The sequence below is a fragment of the Equus caballus genome, chromosome 15, assembly GCF_041296265.1.
Source record: "Equus caballus isolate H_3958 breed thoroughbred chromosome 15, TB-T2T, whole genome shotgun sequence".
Taxonomy (NCBI): domain Eukaryota; kingdom Metazoa; phylum Chordata; class Mammalia; order Perissodactyla; family Equidae; genus Equus; species Equus caballus.
In genome coordinates, this window is record NC_091698.1 from 66,594,121 (window position 1) to 66,620,317 (window position 26,197).

At 34.7% G+C, this 26,197-nt stretch overlaps 1 protein-coding gene across 7 annotated transcripts in view; it reads right to left on the bottom strand.

The window, feature by feature from the left end:
• The window catches only part of FOXN2 (forkhead box N2), a 57,423-nt gene that overhangs the window by 25,915 nt on the left and 5,311 nt on the right, over positions 1–26,197 (bottom strand). For 6 of the 7 annotated variants that reach the window (XM_023619119.2, XM_023619116.2, XM_023619117.2 and 3 more), the window contains exon 2: positions 1,630–2,180. In XM_023619119.2, coding sequence (XP_023474887.1) covers positions 1,630–2,166 — 537 coding nt within the window. In that variant the 5' untranslated portion in view covers positions 2,167–2,180. Of the gene's footprint in view, positions 1–1,629; positions 2,181–12,126; positions 12,260–26,197 lie in introns of those variants that run through there. The other variant, XM_023619120.2, reaches the window with a different exon arrangement.

Genomic DNA, 26,197 nt, shown 5'->3' on the forward strand with positions numbered 1-26,197 from the left:
TATCCAAACCGAAACAAAGAGAGAAAAGAGTAGGAAGAGGGGCAGAGCAAACAAGAAGTGAGACAAAAGCAAATGGTCTAACATATTTTTATTTAGTCTCAGAGTAGGAAGTGAGCCACAAAAAATATCAGAAGAGATAATGAGCAAAAATTTTCTAAATTTAATGGACGACAACAAACCACAGATCCAATAACTTCTGAAAAACCAAAGCAGGATAAAAACAAAGAAAAACACACCTAGGTACATCATAGTCAAACTGCTGAAAAGTAGTGATAAGGAGAAAAATCTTGAAGAGAGTTAAAAAAACCATTATAAACAGAGGAACAAAGATAAGAATGGCAGCAGACTTCTCATCAGAAACTAGGCAAGGCAGAAGACAAGAAAGTAACATCTTTAAAAGTACTTAAAGAAAATACCTGTCAACTAAGCACTGTATACCTATCCTCCACAAAAAGGTTAAAAAAATTTTTTCAGTGCTAGCAGACTGGAACCATAAGAAATGTTAAATACACTTCTCCAGGAAAAAGGAATTCATCCAGATAGAGTAGGATTAGTCAACTTTTTCTGTAAAAGGCCAGATAATAAGTAGAATGGTATAATCTTATTTGAAGGTAGACTGATAAATTAAAGATATATACTGAAAAGGGGCTGGCCCCGTGGCCAAGCGGTTAAGTTCGCGCGCTCCGCTGCAGGCGGCCCAGTGTTTCGTTGGTTCGAATCCTGGGCGCAGACATGACACTGCTCATCAAACCACGCTGAGGCAGCATCCCACATGCCACAACTAGAAGGACCCACAACAAAGAATATACAACTATGTACTGGGGGGCTTTGGGGAGAAAAAGGAAAAAATAAAATCTTTAAAAAAAAAAAGATATATACTGAAAACTGTACAGCAACCACTAAAAAAAAAAAAGAAAAGAAAAATTGCTAATAAGACAATAGTAGAAATAAAACTGAATCATAAAAATATACTCAATCCAGAGCCGACCTCAGTGGCCTAGTGGTTAAAAGTTCAGCGCAATCCACTTCAGTGGCCCGGTTCAATTCTCAGGTGTGGACCTACACCACTCATCTGTCAATGGCCACACTGTGGTGGTGGCTCACATACCAAAAAAAAAAAAAAAAGAGGAAGATTGGCAACAGATGTTAGCTCAAGGTAAATCTTCCTCAGCAAAAAAATAAAATAAAAAAGACTCAATCCATAAAAAGGCAGGAAAAAGAAAAAGAACTGATAGAGCAAACAGAAAACAAACAGCATGATGATAGATTTAAACCCAAACATATCAATGAATGTAAATGGTCTACATTCCAATTATAGGGCAGAGACTGTCACCCTGAACAAGAATATATTGATAGAGTGACAGGAATGCCATAGAAAGTAAGAAAAACTGGAACATTAAAAACCTAATTTATGTATCTACTGTAGACTGAACATAATTCTGCTAGATTTATAGCAATATTTAAGAAATTTAAAAACATCTCCAATGAAAGCACATGATGAACATAATTAAGCTCAAGCTGAAATAATCTGACTTATCTTTTGTCTTCCTTTGATTTCCTCATATTTTAAAATCTGCATGTTAATTCTCTCCCACCTCCCCAAACATAGCAATTTTCATAAACACTGACCTTGCCATGGCTTCTTTCCACTTTCTGAAAACATTTATTCAGGGACAGATTATGTCGAACAGAATTCTTCCAGCCTGTTGGTGCAGTAGCAAAATATGGGAAGCGGTCCAGAATCCAGTTATAAATTTCTTTGACAGGCAAACATTTATTTGGAGAGTGTTCAATAGCCATATAAATGAGAAGACTAAAGGAGTATGGGGGCTTTGAAGTTGCTGATTTTTTTTCTGGGTTCTGATAGCAAGATGGTCCTAAGGATGGCACATCATCTCCCTCTATGTCATACAATGGAGTAACACTGGGAAGACCCTCACTTCCGAAGCTGAAGTTTGTTAGAAGATTAGTACTTTCATGAAGCCAGTTCAAGTTTGTGAGTTCATCATCCGCTGACTCACTGTCCACTAGAGTGGCCTTTGGCCTGGCAGCATCAACAGCTTCAGGCAAGCTTCCCATTTTGTAAATCTGGCTTAATCCTGCAACCTTTTCAGCTCCTGGGATTTCAGCTCTTTTTTCTGGAGTCATTCCAATTACTGGACCCATTTACTCTTATAGTTCTGCAACAAAGGAAACAATTATCAATCAATGTAATACTTAAGATTTTTAAGCTCATAGACAGAGAAAACACATATTACCCCCAAATCAGAGAAATTCTGCAATTATTCTACGTAATATTTAAGACCAATATTTGTATAACAAAGACACTAAAGGTTACAATACAAGGAACAGAACTTATTTCATATTATTTGAAATGGCTGTAAATAAAATGTAACATTATAGCACCACATGTATGGTTGATATTAATAAAATTAAATAATGTATTTTGAATATTTATTAAAGTTGCTAGCCCACAGTAACCACCTAATAAGTAATGGCTATTATTACTAAAAATGAACAGACTATTTCTTTGAATTACAAGAGTATAATCTACGCATCTTAAGGATCTATGACTTTACTATAACAGCCATACATATGGCTCAATACAAAAAGTAAGCAGGGGTCAGCCAGTGGCTGAGTGGTTAAGTGCACATGCTCTGCTTTGGCGGCCCAGGGTTTCAGTGGTTTGGATCCTGGGTGTGGACATAGTACCGCTCATCAGGCCACGTTGAGGTGACGTCCCATATGCCACAACTAGAAGGACCCACAACTAAAATGTACAACTACATAATGGGGGGATTTGGGGAGAAAAAGAAAAAAGAAAAAGAAGACTGGCAACAGTTGTTAGCTCAAGTGCCAATCTTTAAAAAAAAAAAAAAAGTAAGCAAACTTAAAATATTGCTTAAACAAAAATTCCAAATAACTCTTTCTTCAAATCTGAAATATTTACTATAAAGGGATAAACAATATCTGATTTTTTATAGAATATCATACTAAAAACATTTCTTATTTGCTAAAATTCATTACCAGCAAAATTATATTTACCGGAAATTTCTTTCTTTTGTAAATTCCCGTATTTTTAACTCTGCATTCTATATTATCTCATCAAGTACTGACATTGAAAGGCTGACTTTCTCTTAGTAAAGTGTGAAAAATCACTGTATTTTCAAGGAGAGGAAAAAAAGCTGTTCCTAAACTCTCCCTTTTTATTTCCATTTTTCTCAAATGACTTTTGTTTTCCTTCTGAAACACACTTCAATTCACAAAACTTGACGTGGGAGAATAACTGACCAAAGAGAAAAGTGATAGAACTAATTCATTTTCAATAGTTCATAAAGGTACATTGTTTCTGAATTCAGTGAAAAACCTTCTGTGTCTTCCGTTATCCTATTCAATCTACTTATGCTTATATAACTGAATAAGAGAAGTACCTCCAGAGTTTTATTTTACTTAGAAGATAGCTGGCAAATTACTCAAAGAATTATGAACACCGGTCAATTTTAGATGTAGCACAGTCTATCTGGATTCTGGTAGCTATTAGTAGATGTAGTCTCTGAACACTCAATTATCAATAGCATCAGCTAATACTTTTAAGCCCAGTCATTGTGCTATGTCTCAATTAACCATCAATTAAACCCTAGAAAGTAGGCATTAGTATTAACCCAATTTTATAGATGAGGAAAACGACTCCAGAGAGAGGTTAAGCATCCTGTTTGAGGTTGCTTGGCTAGTAACTGAAAACACCAGAATTTAAACCCAGGCAGACGGACTTCAGAACCAAAATTCTAACCACTACATCATCCTGCTAACAGTGTATACACATCATCCATGAGCACCAATGATCTGATTCTACCCATTTTAAATCTTATCACTGTTCTCTCCACATCTAGTTCCTATCTCTCTCATGTACACCTGTATCTATAACTTGACACACCAAGACAATGTAAAAAGTGAAAGATCAAACTATAACAAATTTGGTTTTTATTTCAATTATAAAAAATCACACATACATAAACATTCGCACATATGTGCACACAATATACTTCAGAGATGATTCTGTCCTATGTAACAGACCAAATTATTCATTTTACCACCAAAGTCTCTCTAACCATAGGGAATTTTTTAAAATGTAATGGATGAGGGGCTGGCCCCGTGGCCGAGTGGTTAAGTCTGTGCGCTCCGCTGCAGGTGGCCCAGTGTTTCGTTGGTTCGAATCCTGGGCACGGACATGGCACTGCTCATCAAACCACGCTGAGGCAGCATCCCACATGCTACAACTAGAAGGACCCACAACGAAGAATATACAACTATGTACTGGGGGGCTTTGGGGAGAAAAAGGAAAAAATAAAATAAAAAAAAAATGTAATGGATGAGAATCATTTAAGAAAGTGCTGCTTGCTTTGAAAAAAAAAGAATACTCAGTGTTAAAAGAAGGGAATGACTAATTTCTAATGGTTCACTTTTGTCTTTCCTCCCCATCTCCATTTATCTTCTATTACATATAGAAATTAGAAAGTACCAAATAGCAGTGGCCAATATTTACTGAGATGTTACTATATTACAGGCACTATGCTACCAGCTTTAAAATGCATCAACTCTACTTACTCTGCACCACTAGTTAGTTCTACATACGGTCCTTTCTTCCAGCCTGTGAATTCCACAACGGTAAAAGTCTTTTACTTTTGTATTCCTAATGAATCTTAGTATGTTGGGCATAAGTAGGCACTCAAATCCTAATTATTTCAAACTGAAATGAACTTATAATGAACATATACATCTACTATGTACCAAGCGCTGTGCTACCTGCCTAAGAGTTACTTTATTTTAGAAACAAATTGTTAATGCTAGGAAACATCCTCAGTGGTAACAATCAGAAAACTGAAATTCACTGTTATGAATAAGGAAATGGAAGTGAAGCAAGCCATTCGCCTGAGGTTTTAAAGCTAACAAAAAGTAGAGCAAAAATTATAAACCAGGCTGAGCTCAATAATCAAGTTTTTTGTCCATTAGAGTACACTCAACCTCTTAAGGAACTTACATTTTTAGCAATATTACTTAAAACAGATATGAGAATATATTGATGACAGATACTCTCATCAGAAACTGATTCAGATAGTTGCAAATATATGTTATTCCTCTGAATAACAAGTTTAGAATAAAATCCCATTACTTTAAGATGTAAAGCAATACACCTTAGTAAATATGCCAAAGATTACACTAAGTGTACAGCCAAGCAAAGTTAAAAAATCAAGTACTGACAATGAAAGTCTCACATTCTCTTAGTAAGGTTTGAACTGTCACTGTATTTTCAAGGAGAGAAAAGAGCTGTTTCTAAACCATCCTGTTAGAATACTTTAGAACACCATCCACTTAGAACACTAAGTCTACCAAAACAAACAGGCAAATGATCTTTCCCACAAATAAGTATATAAATAGAAAATAAATATATTAGAAAATATTCAACTTCACTGATGATCAAAGAAATGCAAAGCACAGTGCTGGGCATGTAGTAAGGCCAAATATTAGCAATAAAAATATCTATTTTTGCCTAGTTTAGCAATGGTTTAAAAAAATACATAATATACAATTTTAGGCAAAGACCTAGGGCCATTTTGGAAAGCTAACACAATATGCAGCAAGAATCATTAAAAATGTCATATTCTAGGGCCAGCTCTGGTGCCCTTCTGGTTAAGTTCAGTGTGCTCCCCTTCAGGGACCTGGGTTCAGTTCCTGGGTGCAGACCTACACCGCTCTGTTAGCTGCCACGCTGTGCTGGCAGACCACACACTAAAAAATAGAGGAAGATTGGCACGTATGTTAGCTCATATTCTTTGACCCAATAATTCCACTTATGAGTCACTTCAATGAAATAATCTCATATAGGGAAAAAGATTCTCTCTCTCTCTCCCCTCTCTTTTTTTTTATAATTTTTTTTTTTTAAAGATTTTATTTTTTCCTTTTTCTCCCCAAAGCCCCCCGGTACATAGTTGTATATTCTTCGTTGTGGGTTCTTCTAGTTGTGGCATGTGGGACGCTGCCTCAGCGTGGTTTGATGAGCAGTGCCATGTCCGCATCCAGGATTCGAACTAACGAAACACTGGGTCGCCTGCAGCGGAGCGCGCGAACTTAACCACTGGGCCACGGGGCCAGCCCCCTCTCCCCTCTCTTTTACACACACACACAGATGTTCATCCAAGAATTATGAAAGATAATAGAAAACTATAAACAACATATATATTTTATTTTAGAGAGATAGTTAAGTAAACTAAAGCACATCTATTCGATCTAATATTCAGCAGTCATTAAAAATGACTGTCTTGAAGATTGCAAACTAAACAAAAAAGCTAATTAGAAACTGAGGAAAAGTAAAAACTATACAAAAAGCTAACAGTTTATATTAGTAACTTGGTAATTTTTTTCTTTGTTCTATTTTCCAGTTTTTCTTTAATATGTTTATTATTTTTATAGTTTAAAATTAAAACAATATACTCAATGGGGAAAAAGTTGTGCTAGATTATTTTTAGTTGTAGTATTTCCATTTCAAAAAAATCAAATCACAAAAAGGTCACGGACTTATCAAAGGGCTGATGTCAAAAACAGAAACCATCTCTTATATTCTTAGTACAGCCTATGCTGTTACCAAGCTTTTCTATAACACAAATGAGCTCACTGGTAAATAGGGGAAAGATTTTAGTACAATGTGAAAATCACATTGGTTTGTACGTGATTTTCCCCAGCCTATGTTTTTATACTACTAACAAGAGCTGAATCCAAAATAGCCTAACAGTGTAAAGAAGCAAGCTATTGAAAATATAGTACTGTACACAATTCTCATTCAACCCATCTTCTTCCTTCCTCTTAGCACAGTTTGGACACATGCATTCTCCTGAAAGTGCTTAATGAGCTCTTCTCTCCAAATCTTAATGCATTTTACCCTGGCCTCTCTAACCCTGTAGCTTCAACCCTTCCTTGCACACCCTGCCATCAGGCTACCTTTGTTTTTTGTTTTAAATCCTAAATTGATTGCAGTATTTCTTTATTTGTAACAAATTTAATATATCTTTCAAAATATTCTAGTATTCTTATCAAGATTTACTGCTAGTGTTCTGGTTACAAAGCTTCACAGGTTTGGGGTGACTTGACCCGTCAGCTGGGTGCAATATTTTAGGGTTTTCAGAAAAGTATATGTAATACTACAACAGAAAGGTCTGTATATTTTACACCAAAATCAAGAAAACTTTTAGTTTTATTTATCTAGAAAATTCTAGTTTTACGAGAAACTACTTCTTAAAATGAACTGAAACCCTTCTGTAGCAGATCATTAATAACGTGAATGGAAGTTGCTTCATAAAGCAAAACAAGTAAAGAAATAAGAGGAAATCTGGTTTAGTGATGTAACATTTCCTTTTACTAATCTTTTAAGAACAATACTTCAACAAACCACATATAATTGTTACACACAATAAATGTCACTCTAAATCAGCATTTAAGGGCAAGAGAATATGATGTGGGATTTGAAAAATGTACTCTAATTTCTTAGGAGTGTTAACTAGCATAAGCCAAGTAATGAACACATCCACTAATAAACCACGTTCTAAAACCAAGACATTGCTACAAAATCAGGTAAATGTATAAAACAATTTAGCAAAGTATATATTTGTGTTAAGACTCCAAATCTTCTATATTTCAGGAAAGATCAGAATTTTTTTCTGACAAGAAGAATTTTAAAAGTGGACAGTTCAAATAAACCCAGTACAATAATCACTCTGGAACCCCTGTCTAGAGCTTCACTGTGGATTGGCCATGCAGTGTCTTGAGAAGAGGGCTCAGGATTAAAACGTACCATTTTTTCACAGCTGTGCAGCTCGTGCATCTGTTAAAGGTGTCTAACAGAGATCTGCATATTACACTCAATTTTACAGTGATATTCTACTCTAGGACAAGAAAAATAAAATTCTATACTGGAATTCTTAGACCATTTTCCAAAAGGTTAGAGGAGAGCACTTTTGCTTAGGTTGGTAATTAACATTGGTCTGAGAGGAAATGCTCGACAGAGACTGGATAAGAGAAGGGAAACTAAGGCACTGAATTTTCAGTATTGTCTAAAACATAAGATGCTGGATTACAGACCAGTAGAGGTATTACACTGACAGCTTTTTTTTTTGCCCAAAATAACTAAGAAACCTCTTAAAAACAAAATGTTGGTTATGACTGCACAGATTTTTTTTTACTTATTTTGTCTGTTTTTAACTAAGAAAACAAAAAAAATTTTTCTTTATAGTTTTACCATGTTAGGATCCCTAAACATTCTATTTAGCCCTCTATGTTTTTTAAACAACATATTAAATTGAATTGTACTCAAACTTATTTTTTCCCCATCAAATTCATTAACACTATTGCAGCAGTAATTCATTCATTTCTACAGATGACTAGTATTCTATTTTATGAATATACCACAATTTATTATACTCTTAAGGACATTCCTTTGTTTATGTTTGGGGCTACTACAAGTAGTATTGTTATGGACATTCTTGTTCACATCTCCTGGAACACAACTGCCAAGAATTTTTCTGGGATATACAGCTAAAAGCAGAATATATGTGAAAGAGCAGAATTATTGGATCACAGAGTATTCTTCTCTTCAACTCTAACTGCTAATGATAAATTGCTACCAGGAATGCATGTGTATTCTGTTTGCTCCACATACTCATCAAATATTTTTCTTGCCAATCTCATGACTATGAAATTGTATCTCCTTGCAGTTGAATTTGCATGTCCCAGATTAGTAATGGGGTTGAATATCTTTTCATATATATAAGAAAACTAACTTGCAAATAAATATTTAGGTTTCCTCTTCTATTGTCTATTGAAGTCATTTGTATTGTTTGGATACTAATCTTTTTATGTGATACAAATATCTTTCCATAGTAGGTGGCTTATCTTTTCAGCCTTTCTTAATTGCCTATTAATGAAAAAATTCTTAACTTTCATATGGTTGAATTTATTAACCCTTTCCTTTATGGTTACTGTAGTTTGTTTCTCATTTAAGAATTCCTTCCCTACATCAAATTCATAAAGGTTTTATTCCCTATTGTCTTCTAAAAGTTTTACAGTCTTTACCTTTCACATCTAAGTCTTCAATTAACCAAAAATCTATGTATTTTTTAATCCAATTTCATTTTCTATATATGAATACATATGTACATATATATGTATTCATATATATATGAATATATATGAATTCCAGCATGATTTATGAAAAATTTCATTCTCCCTGTTGGGAGAACCAATCTGCCATTGGCCCCCAGCATCCCTGCACATTCTCGCAGGGTATGCCAAGAATGAAAGGACTTTACATGCGCCATTTCTCAGAGTTATGTTTGCCAAAAGCAAAGCTACGGAATGACCTAACATCTTCTTCCAGACAAAAGGCAGTCCAAGCTCAGGGCCGACCCTGTGGCCGAGTGATTAAAGTTCTGTGAGCTCCTCCTGGGTGGCCCGGGTTAGCAGGTTCAGATCCCAGGTGTGGACCTACTCCACTCAGTGGCCATGCTGTGGAAGCATCCCATATACCAAGAGAGGAGGATTGGCATAGATATTAGCTCAGGAATAATCTTCCTCAAGCAAAGAAACAAGAAAGTTGGCAACGGATTGTTAGCTCAGGGTGAATCTTTCTCACCAAAAACAACAAAAAAATGCAGTCCAAGCCTCATTAACATTTCTTCTTTCATTCATGAGTTAATTAGAAGAATGTTTCTTAATTTCCGTGTGATTTTTTTCTTAGTGATTTTCATCTTAAATGAAGTGGCCTATAGAATGCTACTCCTTTGAAATTTGTTGAAACTTGTTTGATGGTCCAGTATGTCGTCAATTTTCATGATTCGGTTGATGTTTCCACAGCGATTAGATGAAAACATGCCCATTGTACCAAGCTTGTTAATTATACTGTTTAAATTTTCTATATTCCTACCAATTTTTTTTCTTTTTGGTCTACTTTATCAAATACTGGGGAAGATACATTAAAATCTCCCCACTATACTGGTGAAATTTGTCAATTTTTCCCAGTAGTTCTGTTATTTTTTGTTTTGTGGTTATGGCTATTAGTTGCATACAAATTTAAAACCTATATATTCCTGGAAAAATGAAACATTTACCATTACACATCAATTCTTTTTATCTCTAGTAATTCTACTTGTCTTAAAGTCTATTTCAAATGATATGCCAGTTTTCTTTCCATTAATATTTGCCTGGTATATCTTTTTCATTATTTTACTTTCAACATCCTTTCCTTTTGTTTCCCTGTAGTCCCTGTTCTAAATCCCATATATAGCTGAACATTTTAAAATATAAGGCATAGATATACTTGAATCTACTTCTATCGCTTTATTTGGTGTTCCGCTCTTTGTTTCCTTCTTTTCTTGCCTTCTCTGGGATTGTATTCTTCTGGTTCCATTTTTTAGCACCTACTAGCTTGGAAGTTATATATTTATTTCCATTACTAAAGCGTTACCTGAAAAGTTTTACCCTGCATACTTATCAAAATCCAAAGTTACCTTTAGCTTCTCCTGAGTATTAAAAAGATCTTTCAAATACTAGCTCTAATCACCTCCTCCTGGTTTATAAAATAACTGGTATTTAGTAAATAACTAAAATAACTGGTACTTTAGTTCTTTTTTTCCCTGACCCCACAACACACTCTTCTTAATGTTTATATAGTTAATTTCTATTGATTTACCCATATACTTACCACTCTCTTTGATCACCATTCCTTCTTGAATCTTAAGACTCCCTATGAGCTTTTGCCTTCTACTTAAAAAGTAGTCTGCTAGTGGATGTTCAGATTTTATTTCTCCGAGCATGTCTTTATTTTACCCTTGTTCTTGAAAGATATTTTTGCTACTTATAGAATTCTAGGTTGAACTAGAATAGGTTATAGTTGTTAAGATTTATTTTCACTGAGTACATCATTTCATGGTCTTCTATCTCCATGACTCCTTTTGAACCCTGATATTACTTTGAAAGTGTTCTCCATTTTCTCCTAAAATTTTCTCCTTTATTAAACTCTTTTATATTTTCCATTTTCTTGTCCCTCTGTGTTGCATTCTGGATTTCTTCAGATTTATCTTTCATTATATCAATTTTTCTTCACAGGGGTCTATTTGCTTTTATCTATTCCTTGAATGTTACTTTCAATTACTGAACATTTTCATTTCTAGAACTTCTGATTCTTTTTACAAAATGTTTGCTCTTTTCCTCATTTTTAAGCTTTCATTGAACATATTAAATATACTTTTGGGGGGGGAGGAAGATTAGCGCTGAGCTAACATCTGTCAATCCTCCTCTTTTTGCTGAGGAAGACTGGCCCTGAGCTAACATCCGTGCCCCTCTTCCTCCACTTTATATGTGGGACGCCTACCACAGCATGGTGTGCCAAGCAGTGCCATGTCTGCACCCAGGATCCGAACCAGCGAACCCCGGGCCACTGAAGCAGAATGTGTGCACTTAACCACTGCACCACTGGACCGGTCCCTAAATATGCTTATTTTATATTTTACATCTGATAGTTCCAAGATGTGAACTATTTGCAGGTTTGATTCTGCTGATTCTCTTATATTGTGCCCTGTTTCCTTGGATGGTTTGTAAATTTTTATTATAAGCCACCCATTTTCATTAGAACTTTACCAACAGGAATTCTTTGATGGTGATGATTTGTGTTGCTTCTGTCAGAGCCCTGGGATTAGTAACAATCCAAGATCACTTTAAATTCTTAGCTTGACGTTTAGTGTCAATTCAGGCTGTAAACCAGTGTGAGGGCCGGTTTGTGGCAACTAATTCTCAGTAGAGATTTTATTTTTCCCATCAGCAGCAATATTCTAGAAAGACAATTTTCCTTGTCATCCCTGGGGACATGAAGGGAAATAATTTCTAGATCACTCTTATACCTAGAAGGTATAGCCCTACAGGGCTCCAAATTAATGAAGAAGACTATTTCCTGCTGACGTTTTACCTTAGCTAGGTTTGTGCCTTGCTTCCTGATCCATAAGCCCCACAAGGTCATGAAGACAGAAGCTCACTTGATTTCGTAAATATCCTCAAGATAACAGCCAGCTTTAGTACTCAGCTTACCTCACTGAGTTTCCAATTAGTGTTCGGTCTAAATATTCTTTACTTTTGTGCCAGAGCATTGATGCATTTTGTCTAGCATTTTAGGTTGTTTTCAGCAGAAAGTCTGGTCCAGGTACTTAGTTCACCATACTGCTGGAAATAGACATTGACATTAGTTTCTGATGGTAATATCTCTAATGTATGTTATCCTGTATCTTACAGCATTGGTTCTTAAGTTTCTTCTGCCTCAGCACACTTCAGGAATTTAACTCACTCCGTTCATTATGACAGTGATTCCCAACTGGAAGTAGATAGAGGACATTTGCCTGGAGGTAGAAGGTGGTTATCAAAAATTCTGTGCAGGGGCCAGCCCAGTGGCGCAGCGGTTAAGTGTGCACGTTCCGCTTCGGCAGCCAGGGGTTCGCCAGTTCAGATCCCAGGTGCGGACATGGCACCGCTTGGCAAAGGCCACACTGTGGTAGGCGTCCCACATATAAAGTAGAGGAAGATGGGCATGGATGTTAGCTCAGGGCCAGTCTTCCTCAGCAAAAAGAGGAGGATTGGCAGTAGTTAGCTCAGGGCTAATCTTCCTCAAAAAAAAAAAATTCTGTGCACATTTTGTTAAAGAGGGTGCTTCTTGGGACCAGCCCCGTGGCCTAGTGGTTATGTTTGGTACACTCTGCTTCAGTGGCCCAAGTTTAGTTCCCAGCCGTGAACCTATAGCACTCATCAGCAGCCATGCTGTGGTGGTGGCCCACATCCAAAATAGAGGAAGACTGGCATAGATGTCAGCTTAGGGCAAATCTTCCTCAAGTAAAAAGAGGAAGATTGGCAACAGATGTTAGCTCAGGGCAGCAAAAAAAGAAAAGAGGGTGCTTCTTCTCATCCCTTTTAAAAATCATACTCTTTAAATATATGAAAGATATTCTAAACCCTTAGCTATGATTCAGGTTCATCACTATAAACAAAAACTTGATAAAGAATAATACTTATAGGGATTTCTCAAGGATATAGGACTAACTGCCACTTTATCAGTTTCTCAAATCAGGATGTCCCATGGAGACACTCTGGGAGTGACAAGTTTTGCAAATTTTCATTTTGTGCTTTCATTTCAATAATAGTATAATGTATTTCACCATTTTCAAAAAGAAAAATGAAGACAAAAAAAAACTACTTCAGGAACTAAAGTCAGTGATTCTGAAAATGGAATCTGCCTACAATTTTTTTCTTTAAAAGAAATCCATACATTATTCAAGGTGAGAAATATGGCTCCACACTAAAAGGCCGAACACTGCTATGCTTGAGTTATTGGACTAATCTTCTTAGTTCTATATCCTAGTCTTCATTTGTCCTATCGTCACTGCACCTGATTATACAAGTATACGATCCCTTATCTGAAATCCCTGAAGTATTTCAGAATTCAGAATATTTTGGATTTTAGAAAGGGACTACAATGCAAATATGATGTGTTATATGATGTATCAGTAAGGTCTGAGGCAGTACCCCTTAATAAACACACTAATATTTCTGCAGCAAAATGTATATTCACATGAAGAGGGAGGTAAATAAAGACCATAAGCAGTGTTATATTAGTTCAAATCATGTTTTGCCATTAAATGGGTTAAAAGAAAACTTTTGGTTTTCAGAGTATTTTAAATTTCTAAATCACAGAGATGGAATTATAGAACCATTATCTGCTACAGACTGGAAAGCCAGGTAAATTTCATTAGAATTTCATATAAGATCACAATAAGTAAGATCTGACAAGGCAAAGAGCTCATCTTAAGTGCACGAATTTAATGCATAAACTTTGTAATTTTTTTCTCCAACTACTCAGGAGTCCCTTTTTGTCTATTTGTAGTTTAACAGTTAAGGATACAGAATAAGTAACCTCCTGATAAGCAGGAAATGTATTATATTATAAATTCAAAATGTCAGAAGTACCTAAATGTATATAGAAATTTAAAATATATACCAAAGCTAAAGTTATAGCTATACCGGATTATGATTACGGTATTTCTACATCTAGCAATATGGATAAAAGGTAGAGAAAGAGACGTATAAGAGATATGCTATTCAGAATAGCCTCTCCTGGCCCTTTTCTATGAAACTTCAAAAAGAAATCTCTTACTCCTACTCCACTAATGGCTCTGCTGTTGTAGTTGTTAGATTTTATGGTAAAGTAGCGTACAACTGTAAAACAAAAGGCTTCTCCCTTGAACAAGGATTAATATATGTAATACTAGGAGATACTGAACAGAAATTTGAGGGAGTAGCATATTTGAAGTTAAAATTGTGAAGGATAAGAATTTCACATTATAAAAAAAATCATAAAAGTAAAATCTATATCATTATTCTTGATACTATTATCACAACTGAAGGCAGTGAAGCAGAGGGTTAAAAGCATGAGCTGTGAAGAGACATTGTCTGGGTTCAAATCGCAGCTCTGCCGCTCAAGAAGCCGTAAGATCTTACCAATTTAGAATTCTAATAGTACTTACTTTCATAAGATTGTCAGTACACATTAAATGAGAATAATAATGAAGCACTTAGAACAGAGGTAGAGAGTAAATACACAATGAATACTAGCTATACACATGATAATTATTATTACTGTTGTTACTAATTTTTAAAATTATTGTTAGCTTTCTTCCTAAAGTAGTAGATTTATAAACGTTTTATCTTTCAGATACAAAAATTAGGGTACAAAATCAGTAACAATACTTTATGTTTTAAAGTTTGGAAGTTTTTAAAAAACACTCTAGTATTAAGGATAGGTCTCCCTTATGACCAGTGACACACTGGCAAGGCAGGCAACTAAAATTAGGACTTCTGAGAAGAGGGCTGCAGTAAGTTTCATCATTTTCTTTATGATGCGACTTTCACTTCCTTATTCTACTTGTTTCCATGAACTTTGTCCGTTATGCTATGTCAATATTTTACCAATCATGCTACATGACAGACCCTTCTTCAAATCTTTCTAGTCTAAGTAATTTAAATTAACTTAAACCATATAAGCTTTCAGAATTTTTTTAGTATTTTTTAATAGCCCCCAAAAAGTCTAAGTTCCTTTATTAACAGATCTGCCTGATGCTAACATTCTCACACACGTACACAAAATTTATAAAAAATAAAGAAAATAACTACACTATCTCTGAAATAAAATATGTTGAGTTTTCACTAGTAATAACATTCTTAACAAAAAAGAAAAGATGTATTGGCAAACATAATGCTATAATCAAAACAGGACAGGAATATAAATACCTACATATATAGTTACATTCATTTGTATAAAACTCATTCAGAATTTACTATCTTGTTACAGAATTCTTATCAAGTTAAAATATTCAAAATAATAATTTCTTCTCTACTTTCAAGATATTATTTATATTTTGAATTTCAGTATATTATCTATAGTACTTTAAAAATATAGGTTCGTGAACACAAAATTTAATGACCCAAAAAGTCAGGCTCTCAGTCTAGCAATTCTCACGAATACGAAAGTTTTTTAGTGTATACTTTAGTAAGTAATATGGATCCACAGCAAAAGAGGAATAGCTGCAATTAACTCAGTTCTAATAATGATGTTTTATTAATACTTTTAAAAAATGCTTTTCAAATTACATTATTGAGTCTATTCATCCTACACTTTTCAATTTTAATTAAGTTTTAATCTTACCTATATATACTTCTTAGAGCCCTAAATCTATAAGTTATTGTTTGCAAGATGATTTTTTGTTAAAAATGTACATTTAATCCATTATATTATCTAGAAATTCTTATTAGGAAAAAAAATAGCACTGAAAAAAGACTCAGGTCAAAATAAAAATATGATAGTCAATTCCGGATATCCCAAAGCAAATTTATTCCAATTTATTTTTTTCCTTGCACCCCTGAGGCAATTACTGAATATGTCTTTCCTCATTACTCAGTAATGAGGAAAATCAATTTTGCTGTTTCTAAAAAGCTTTTACTACACTGGAGTCAAAAGAAACCATGCCATCTGTTATGTTCTACTAGAAGGGGGAAGAAGTTGAAACCAACACTTGAGCAATTGTACCAAGAGGCTCTGAAGAATATTGGCAGTCAGTTCTATGCTTAAAGCAAGGGATAATTAACCATGAACTACATGGCAGCATCTGACCTACAGATAAAGTTGTTTCACACCATTTTCACCCTACCATTCTAACTTCCTATTTAAAATCAGTCTCATTATAAACAATTACTTTAAATATCTAAATTCCTGAAGCATGCGTCAAATGAATATGATTTTTTGGGTTACATTTAATTAAACACATTTACAATTTCTAATTCTGTCTTTTTATGTGGTCTTAAGACATTTGGAAACTATTTTTATCGACTTATTTTACCTCCCACCAAGAACTTAATGTCATCAGTAAAATCAAACAATCTTACAAATATCAAAAGAGCAACCAGGGACTAGGCCCCACCTCAGATTTGTGGCTTTCCCATCCAATTACTTTAAAGTAACCAATATAAAAAAACCACTGACTTGGGCTAAGATAACCCTAGCAAAGGGAAATAGGCAGTCATTCACTTAGTTCAAGTCACTAAAAAAAGTTTTTCATAGAAAAAAAATCTACAAAACTAGGGCATAGCATAGAAATCCAAAATGTTCGTGAATTTTATTAGAACTGCCTGGCAATTACCTCAGTTTTTTACTGTAATTTAAGCTTTGTCTCTGATTAAGATATATTATATAATAAAAGAAATTTCCACTCAATTCCCCTCTCTTTTCCTCACCTCCAATCTCAAGAATTAACTATTTTTATTAATTAATTATAATAAGGTATCATTTCTCAAGACTAGGAGCCACAGCATTATATTTCCTAGATTTATTCAACAGTATAATAAGCTTATTATAATCAGCTCAACATAAAATATTTTAGCAGTTTACAGATACTAATTATTTCCTAAAATTCTTCATTTTCAAAAAAGGAAAACAGGAGCTGGCCCGGCGGTGCAGTGGTTAAGTTCATGTGCTCCACTTTGGCAGACTGGGATTCACAAGTTCGGATCCTGGGCACAGACCTACACAACACTCATCAAGCCACGCTGTGGTGGCATCCCATATACAAATATGCAAAAGAGGGGAAGACTGGCACAGGTGTGAGCTCAGGGCCAAACTTTCTCACCAAAAAAAAGAAAGAAAGAAAAAGAAAAGAAAAACAATCTTCTTCTTGTTAATTTATCACATTGGTAGCAAAAGAAAGTGTACGGAGCACATACTATTTGCAAGGCACTATGTAACAAACCTAAGAAACGTTAGAACTTTAAAGATACTCTATTGACTCAAAATAGCTAATAACTTTGGTAACCCTCAGGTAAGAAAAAAAATAAGACATATAAAAAGAAGGAAGTCAAAACCTTTCCTATTGAATTAACAATACATTCTTTGTTTTGATTAGAATCTCTATTAAAAATACTGTTCATACCACAAAATCCAATATTGAGATAAGAGGGTAGATTCAAATTCCAAATGTACCGCAAAAAGACGTATTTTAGATTATAATGCTACATGATGTCATGTATCCAGGACAACTGAAGCATTATGGTCTCTTTAGGAATAAAACTGCCTCTTGGTCATAGATTTAGGTGACACAGCATGTGATCCATTGTCTCTAAACAAAAAATGTGTGCAGCTGCATTTTCCAGTCAAGAAAGGAGGAGGGGAGCAGAACACAAAAGGGTCAAAGATTTGTCTCATAGGAAAACTGTTTTCCAATATGGGTGAAAAAAGAAATGAAATTGAGGGGGAAAAAACCTTTCTCAAACTCATGCTAAAAGCAGAAAACACAAAAATCTGGGGGGAAAATTCTGTTGTGGTAACCTTCCACCGAATCCACTTTTCTCCTACCCTAACTTGCCCAGATATACTGTGTAAACCACGGTTTAAATGTCACTTCTATCTAAATAATTTTGTGCTATTTGTACATAGTATATAGAGCTTCCCTACACATTGTTGCAGCATTTGTCTCCCCCCGAAAAAAGTCTAAGTTGTTCATTAGTTTCTTGGGGAAGTTAAAACAAAGCAACAGCTCCATAAGTAAAAAATGAAACACATTTGCTTCTAACCAGTAAACAAACCTGATATTTTCTGTATAAAGACCAAATGCTTTCCTTTACAATGAATCCCTAGCACATAACCTTCCCTTTCATACAAAGAAATACTGATTTCAAAAAGTAGTACCATAGAAGATCTATATTGAGTGAAAACCATCTTCTCTGACAAGAAAAATGGCTATTTCTAGTAAGTGTTAAAAAAAAGTTGATGACAAAATAATTTGTAAATTTCTATTGGTATCTAAAACATAGCACTAATTTATCCTACATGTTATTGAATATAGTGACAGAAAAGAAGCAATACTGGCTCTCACAGTAATTCTAGCTTAGAAAATCCAACTTCTCAACCTTTGGGATTGTAATCAATGAGGTGTCTGAACAAAAATACGTTAAAAGCTGAAAAAACTGACAGCACAGAAATCAAAAAAGAAAAATAACCACTAATGGAGGGAAATATCCTTACTATCTAGAATTAGAAGTAATATCACCTGTGCTACAATCCATATAGTAACCAATTAGCCAACTAGCACTTTGGTTCTTTGATAGTCTTATGCTGCACTTGAAAAGTAAGGCTGAAAGGAACAAAGTTACAGAAACCTGAAAGTCAACAGATCTAACATCCTAAAGTCCAAAGGTAAATTTGGTTGGCATTGAATACATACTGGTGGTATTCTTTGTCATCAAAGTTATTTACGTGTAATACCATTTTCAATGCCTTGAAGATAAGCCATAATTGTCACCATGCAGTAAATTTCGTACAGCCAACTGTTCCACTGAAAATAAGCATCTTTTAAAAGCACATTCATAATCAGAAATACCTTCAATAAAGGCAGATAACAGTATCTTATCTTACTAACAGCCCCCAATGTCAAATTTAGAAAGCAAAATTTAGGACTCTATACTGGTTGATTTAATATACTGATTTTATATGTACTTCTAAAATGACACAAAAGTATATATACATATATATATATTGTTTTTTTCCTAAGATTCACCCAGAGCTAACATCTGTGCCAATCTTCCTTTATTTTGTATGTGGGTCACAGCCACAGCATGGCTGCTAATAAGTGGTGTAGGGCCACCCCCAGGAACAGAACCTGGGCTGGTGAAGCAGAGCGCGCCAAACTTTACTACTAGGCCACACACTAGCCCCAAAAGTAAGGTTAATTTAACATAGAATTGAGTCCATTTTAAATAGGACTAAACTAACCCTATATGTACGCTTACTGAAATAAAATATATTTATGCTAAAAATTGTCAAAGATATTTATGTTATTAATTAGACTATCTCCAGAGCATTTTACAAAGTAATACCCTAACAAACATTCAAGTTTTTAAATAAACTTATGCGGAATATAATCTGAATTCTAAGCAGCCACATCAACTGCAGCTATATACAGCTAAGTAGTCTAGCTGTCACTTCTAGTAGACAGGATCAGCATCTGAGTGGATGCTAGTTCTATTTGATAATATAGAGAATATTGAAAGAGAAAATGTCTGTTATTCATCTTGGAGGTAGATCAATGTTTGTGGCAGGTTTTTTGTGTTTTTGTTTTGACCTGCTGAGTTTGAGATGCTCCAGAGGTCATTCTTAACTACTATACTAGGTGCCATCCCACCTAGACTGCTTGGTAAGTATGAAAGGAAGACAAAAAAAAGTATATGCTATCATCAATATATCTCACTCAATAGCTACATCCTCAAGCTAATGCTCATCTACTTGAAGTTACTCCAAACCAGACTAATCCTGTTCAAATACTTCCTGTGCATTTTTCTATTTATATGCTTTCTCTGGACTATCTACTCTCCCTATCACCATTCAGCCAAAACCCTAATATTTAAGGCCTAATTTAATTACACTTCCTCCATGTAATTCCCACCTGAACTTCTTTCAGGGATTTTTTTGTCTCTCCTACTATGTTGCAATTGGATTTATATGTCCTCTTTTTACCATCGTTTTCATGTCAATAGCTCAAAAGAGACAGTAGACATGAAATTATTTTATAAACACTGAAGTTTCATACTTTATAAAGTACTTAATCCAGACTAAATGAAAAACCAGGAAAGGAGAAGAAAAAACAAAGGACACAAGACCCCTAAGCAGAGTACTTCAAGCAAGTATAATCTGGCCCTAATTTGTCGCCAATCAGATTAGAAATGCAAAGAGAAAATTATACCCAAATTATACATATTGTTAAGCTTTTTCAACTGAACAAAGGAGGTGTTTTTATCAAACTATATGGAACAAAAAGTTGAAGGGTGAAGTATGATATTCATTAAAAAAAAATTACTGAGGAATGAACATTCAAGTACAGAATACTATGCTAGATACTATGTTTCCATTCTGCTTTGTGATATTTTCACTTCCTAAATTTTAGTTCTTCACTTAAGAAGTATTTCGAAAATAGTATTATCACAAAAGAAAACTCTTTAAATACTAATTATTTTAATTCCACCTGAACAATATGCCATTTTGAAATAGTAACTAAAGGAAGTCTATAGAAGATCCATTTGTATGAACTACTACTAATGAAAAAGTTTACAAAAACAAATAGAGATAAGGAGTTTATTAAAGGTACGGATACACCATCATGACTATAAAAACCACCTCACCCAATCCCACTCTTTGGGAAAGTTAGTTCCTACTCTGCTTTCCACAGTACTCCTGAATCTATGTTTAGAAGGGTACGTCTCACATTGCAACTATTTACTTACATACATCTGATTCCTAACACATGGTAAGCATTTGATATTTGTTAAATGAGTATCTTCACCTTGTAAAAATTATTTATATCTTTTTGTTCTAAATATCAAGAGAACTTCCCTCTAAGCTTTCTGATTATTTCATATTTCTCAATTATTATCTTTATATAAAGGGAAATCAACAAATTCTCAAAACTCTAACCAATCAATATTAAGCTATTAAACCCAATTCTTTTCTGTAATTTAAGAATGGCCCTAGAGTGGTGCACCTACAACATGACTAACAATAATGTACAACTGAAATTTCACAAGGTTGTAAACTATCATAGTCTTAATAAAAAGTTTAAAAAAAAATGGCCCTAGGTGTACGTAATGCAGGTTAGCTTTTCAATATTGGAAAGAGCTAAAGCATTAAATGTCAACACACTAAAGCTTTTGTATTTGCAACAGAAAGATAATCCCATGACCCTTTCACAATTTCCCAAAGGATCTTTAATAGATTTATTTGTAAATGCTCTCTCAACTAAGAAGAAATAATCAGGCCAAAACAACAGGTTCAGAGCGTTATGACATGTAAAATCAGTGGACATCATTAAGTGTCGGTAATTTCAGAAGAAATGAAAGTTTTTTGCCAAGATTTTTGGAAAAAAAGATGTGACAATGCCCAAAATTAAAATTACCAAGAAGAGGATTATGGGAAGATGGAAGAAAAGTTTTGATTCCTCATGAATCTTCAGCTAAAAACCAAGCAACTAGAGAACAAACGCAAAAACCCTTGGGTAACATTTACAACAAAACTATTTGACAAAGTCTCCCCACAAACCCCAAAACACAGAGCACTGAAAGAAACCACCAACAGCTACAGACTTGTTTTCTATCAGTGTCTAAGTGAGAGAAAGCAGAGGGAAGCAATGCGGTATCTGAGGGATATGAGAACAGAAGCAAAAAACAGCCAACAGGTATTCACTGCAAAGCACTGAGAGACGGTCTGAGAAGCTGAAACTACTACAAGCGTGGATAAGTGCAAAGGGTCCAGAGTAAGGCCTTAGATCTCTTGAAACTGACACCTGGGGCTCTCTTCCAAGACAGACCCTACACTTAAGAGAAAGTGCTGGTAACAGAAACAAAATTGAGCAGGACAGGGACAAACAAGATGAAGGAAAGAGAAGGTCCTGATGGAAGTGCCAGAGTAGAACAGAGCCAGGAAATCTCAGCAAGCCATCTACCATTTTTCCTAATGATGCACAAAAATAACAGAACCCATGAAGTTAAAACAGCTATCTGAACCAAGCCTCCTCCTAGAAGTTCAAGAAAACCAGTTTAATATAAAGAAATGAGCAAAAGTATTGAGGCTGAATATCAAACAAAGTCACAATAAGAAAAAAGAAACAGGAAAATAGTCAAACTCAGAAGCGGGGGGCAGGGGGAGGAGGGGAAATGGGAGTTGTTCAATGGGTATAAAGTTTCCATTACACAAGATGAGTAAGTTCTAGAGATCTGCTGTACAACACAGTGCCTAGAGTTAACAATACTGTATTGCACACTCAAAACTTTGTTAAGAGGGAGATCTCATGTTAAGTGTTCTTACCACAATAAAAAAATTTTTTAAGAAATAAATAAAAGAAAAAAAGGAGAATAAAATAACATCCTGCAGACAATGAAAGCACGCCAGAAAGAGATGCTCACAGGATAGATAAAAACGAGCTTCTATTTCAAAATGAGAGTAAAAGAATTATACAAGATATGAAAGAAAAATACAAATAAGAACTGGAAACGCTCAGAAATAAACTGACAGAACTCAACAAAGAATTTGAAGTAAAAGAAAAAAAATCATTTCAGAAATGAAGACTTAAAGGAATACAGGAAAAAATAAACATCTAAGATAAAGCCTTAAGTGAAACAGAAGGTGAAAATGAAGAAAATGTGATCAAAAAATAAATAGAGAGAGAGGGACGGTGCAGGCAGGCTTAACTATAGCGTCTGGGTAATAAAAATCAAAAAGAGGGCTGGCCTGTGGCCGAGTGGTTAAGTTCGAGCTGCGCTTTGGCAGCCCAGGGTTTTGCTGGTTCAGATCCTGGATGCGGACATGGCATGGCACATCAGGCCATGGTGAGGCAGTGTCCCACACGCCACAACTAAAATATACAACTATGTACCCGGGGGGTTTGGAGAGAAAAAGCAGAAAAAAAAAAGATCAAAAAGAAATTTAATTAAGTAATTTTCAAAAAAGTCAGGATAGTGGTTATTTTTTGAAGGAAGAAAGTTATTTTTGTGAAGAAGCACATGGAAGGGCTTCTAAAGTGGCTGGCAAAATTCTATTCCTTAATCTGGAAGACCATTACATGGGTGCTGGCCTTATAACAAATTCACTAAACTACACGTTTTGTTTTGTGTAATTTTCTGCATCTACACTTTACAATAAAAAGGGTAAAAAAGGAATTTAGGAAAATCAAAAACTACAGATGACATTAATTTAAAACCACTTCTAGATATCAACAGAAAACAGATTAGTGAAAAGCTTTTGGAATAATCTTCAAACCAACTTAAAATTACATAGCCAACCAAGAAACCAATTTTCGCACAATGTTTTGTCCTGATATTTGGCAAACATGACAATGAATTAAAAGTCTACAATCATATTATACAGTACTCACCTGTTCTGTTTCTCATATGTAACCCATGATTTAAAAGTATCTGATATTTACTCATTCTTAGAATAAACTGCAACTAATATTTAAAATGTGTGAAAGATTCTTTCAGTTAAGAGGTACTCTAAAACTGCCAAGAAAACTCATCTTTGTGACAAACAAACATGGTAGTCTTAAAAATAAACATAATTAAATTCAACAAGCATTTATCCAGCACATGTTATGTATGAGGTATTTACAATTTAGTTGAAGGGATAAGTGATACATAAAACTATAAATGGAAAGATATATTTACTAAATGCTTTAAGAAAGGTACAAAGTACTACCGGTTCAAAAGAAGAAAAGGGCATCTCATCTGTGCTATGGCATTTAAATTCTAACCAGACCCTTCTCATATGCCTCCAATCTATCCTCCCCAATACTGGCAGAGTGATCTTTCAAAGACCAAAATCTCCTTTTTAAACACTTCATAAAGTACAGGACACAGCAGGCAATTCAAATGCCTTACAAGGCCTGGAAAGGCAACAAATGAGTGAAACTGGCTTGGTATAAGACAACAGAGAATGATGGAGACAGCCAAAAAGAAGGCAGTTACTTATAAGCGTCAGTCAGTACTGCCATGTAGGAACATGAAACCAATGCTGTCACAAGATGGCAGAACTCTAGATATTTCAGGTGAATTGTACCAATATTTAGGCCCCAGGGCACAGTGGTTAAGTTCAGAACGCCCTGCTTTGTGGCCCAGGTTTGCAGGTTCGGATCTCAGGTGTGGACCTACACCACTAGTCAGCCATGCTGTGACAGCGACCCACATATAAAATAGAAGAAGACTGGCAGAGATGTTAGCTCAGGGTGAATCTTCCTCAAGCAAAAAAAGAGAAGGACTGGCAACAGATCTTAGCTCAGGGCAAATCTTCCTCAGCAAAAAAAAACAAAAAACAGTTAGCAAATAAGGGAAATATGAAAAAATATTACAAGCCAAACTAAACACAGCTGTAAGTAAAGTTTGTGAACTCTTACTTACACAAACTCTGATATTAATATTCCAATAGCTGACCCCTAGATGCCCTCAAAACTGAACAATAGCTGTCTTCCTAACTTAAAGGAAAAGCGAACAAACAACTTTCTCTCTTACAAAGTTATCTTAAAACTCTAGCACCTACTACCATTAGTCTGCTAGCAATAGGCAGCAGATGACAAAACAAGAAAAAGTAGGAAAGAACATTTGGTAGTCATCTCAAAACTACTTAACTGTTTCTTGGTTGTGATTGTTTTTATCAACAGCTGTGCTCATAAGTTACCATTTTACAGTGTATACATGTTATATGGTCAAATTTTCTATTCCTAAAATTGTTTCTACATTGTATGACAGAATAAAATACATAAATGTATTTGCTCTTTAGCAAAAGAACACCATGAGACTCCAGAAAAACTATAGGCCCAATAAAATTTAAAATCTTCGGTAGAGTGGCCTACAAATTCCCTAAAATCTCTGGCTCCTATGTGCCACTATTTCACACCACCCCAAGCATCCTGACTATACTATGCTCTTTCACTCCTTCATGCTTTTAGATATATTGAGGATCTCTACCCCATGTGTTAGAACTGCCTGAAGTCATCTCTCCAGGAGCCTTCCTTGAATTGTCTGTTTTTTCCATCATACTTCCTTAGCATCCTATATAGAACCCTATTATAGAACTTACTTGCTATTTATTATTATTCATAATTATTTGCTTACCTTTCCTTCTCTGTCACTAGACCAGCAGTTTTCAAATTTTTGACACTATCCCCCAATAAGAAATTTATTTTTATAGAGATCTACAACACACTACCTACACTACATAACACTTTTATCCTTACCACATACAACACAATAAAATTTTCTATTTGATTTTTTTTTTTAAGAAACGCTGGTCATAGTTTGCTACATTGAGTCTATTATCCACTTAAGAAATATTGCACTAGAATATAAATCTTTCTACGCAGAATTCAATACATTCATTTTTATGTTCTAGCACAGACCACTTAAAAAACAAACGTTTCAATGAATGAATAAATATAGTAGCATCCTGTACTAGAAAAATGAAAGAGTAAGGCTTTGAAATCAAGCAGACCCATCAGCCACCAACTTCCTTATGCCGTCTTTGACAAATGACTTAACCTCCTTGAATCCCAAGGAATAACACTACTTACTTAACTCACTATAACAATAAAGTAGTAGCATTCTTGCCACAGAATAGGCATTCTATAAATATTAGTGTTCTCTCCCTACCATGTATACTTCCCTAATCCTTCTTGGGGACAGATCAAGATGCGAGCATCCGCATCCTGGGAAATAGCCATTTTTCAAAGGCTTCAGGTCACAGTACAAAGAATACAAAATTTTACAGTCTGACAGACTTGGGTTCAAATATCCAGTACTGCATTTAAATAACTTTTTATTATCTGTTTATCTATAAGAATAAAACACTTTCTGCAGGGTTATGAGGAATTAAACTGTATACTCATGTGTTTAGTATAATACCATGACAGAACATAGTAGGTACTCAATAAAAGGTAATAACTGTTGCTATGATTATAATAAATGTTGTTCAATCAGCATAGAGGAGGTAGCACTTATGCTTATTTATTTTTTTATTTTTATTTTTTTGTTGTTG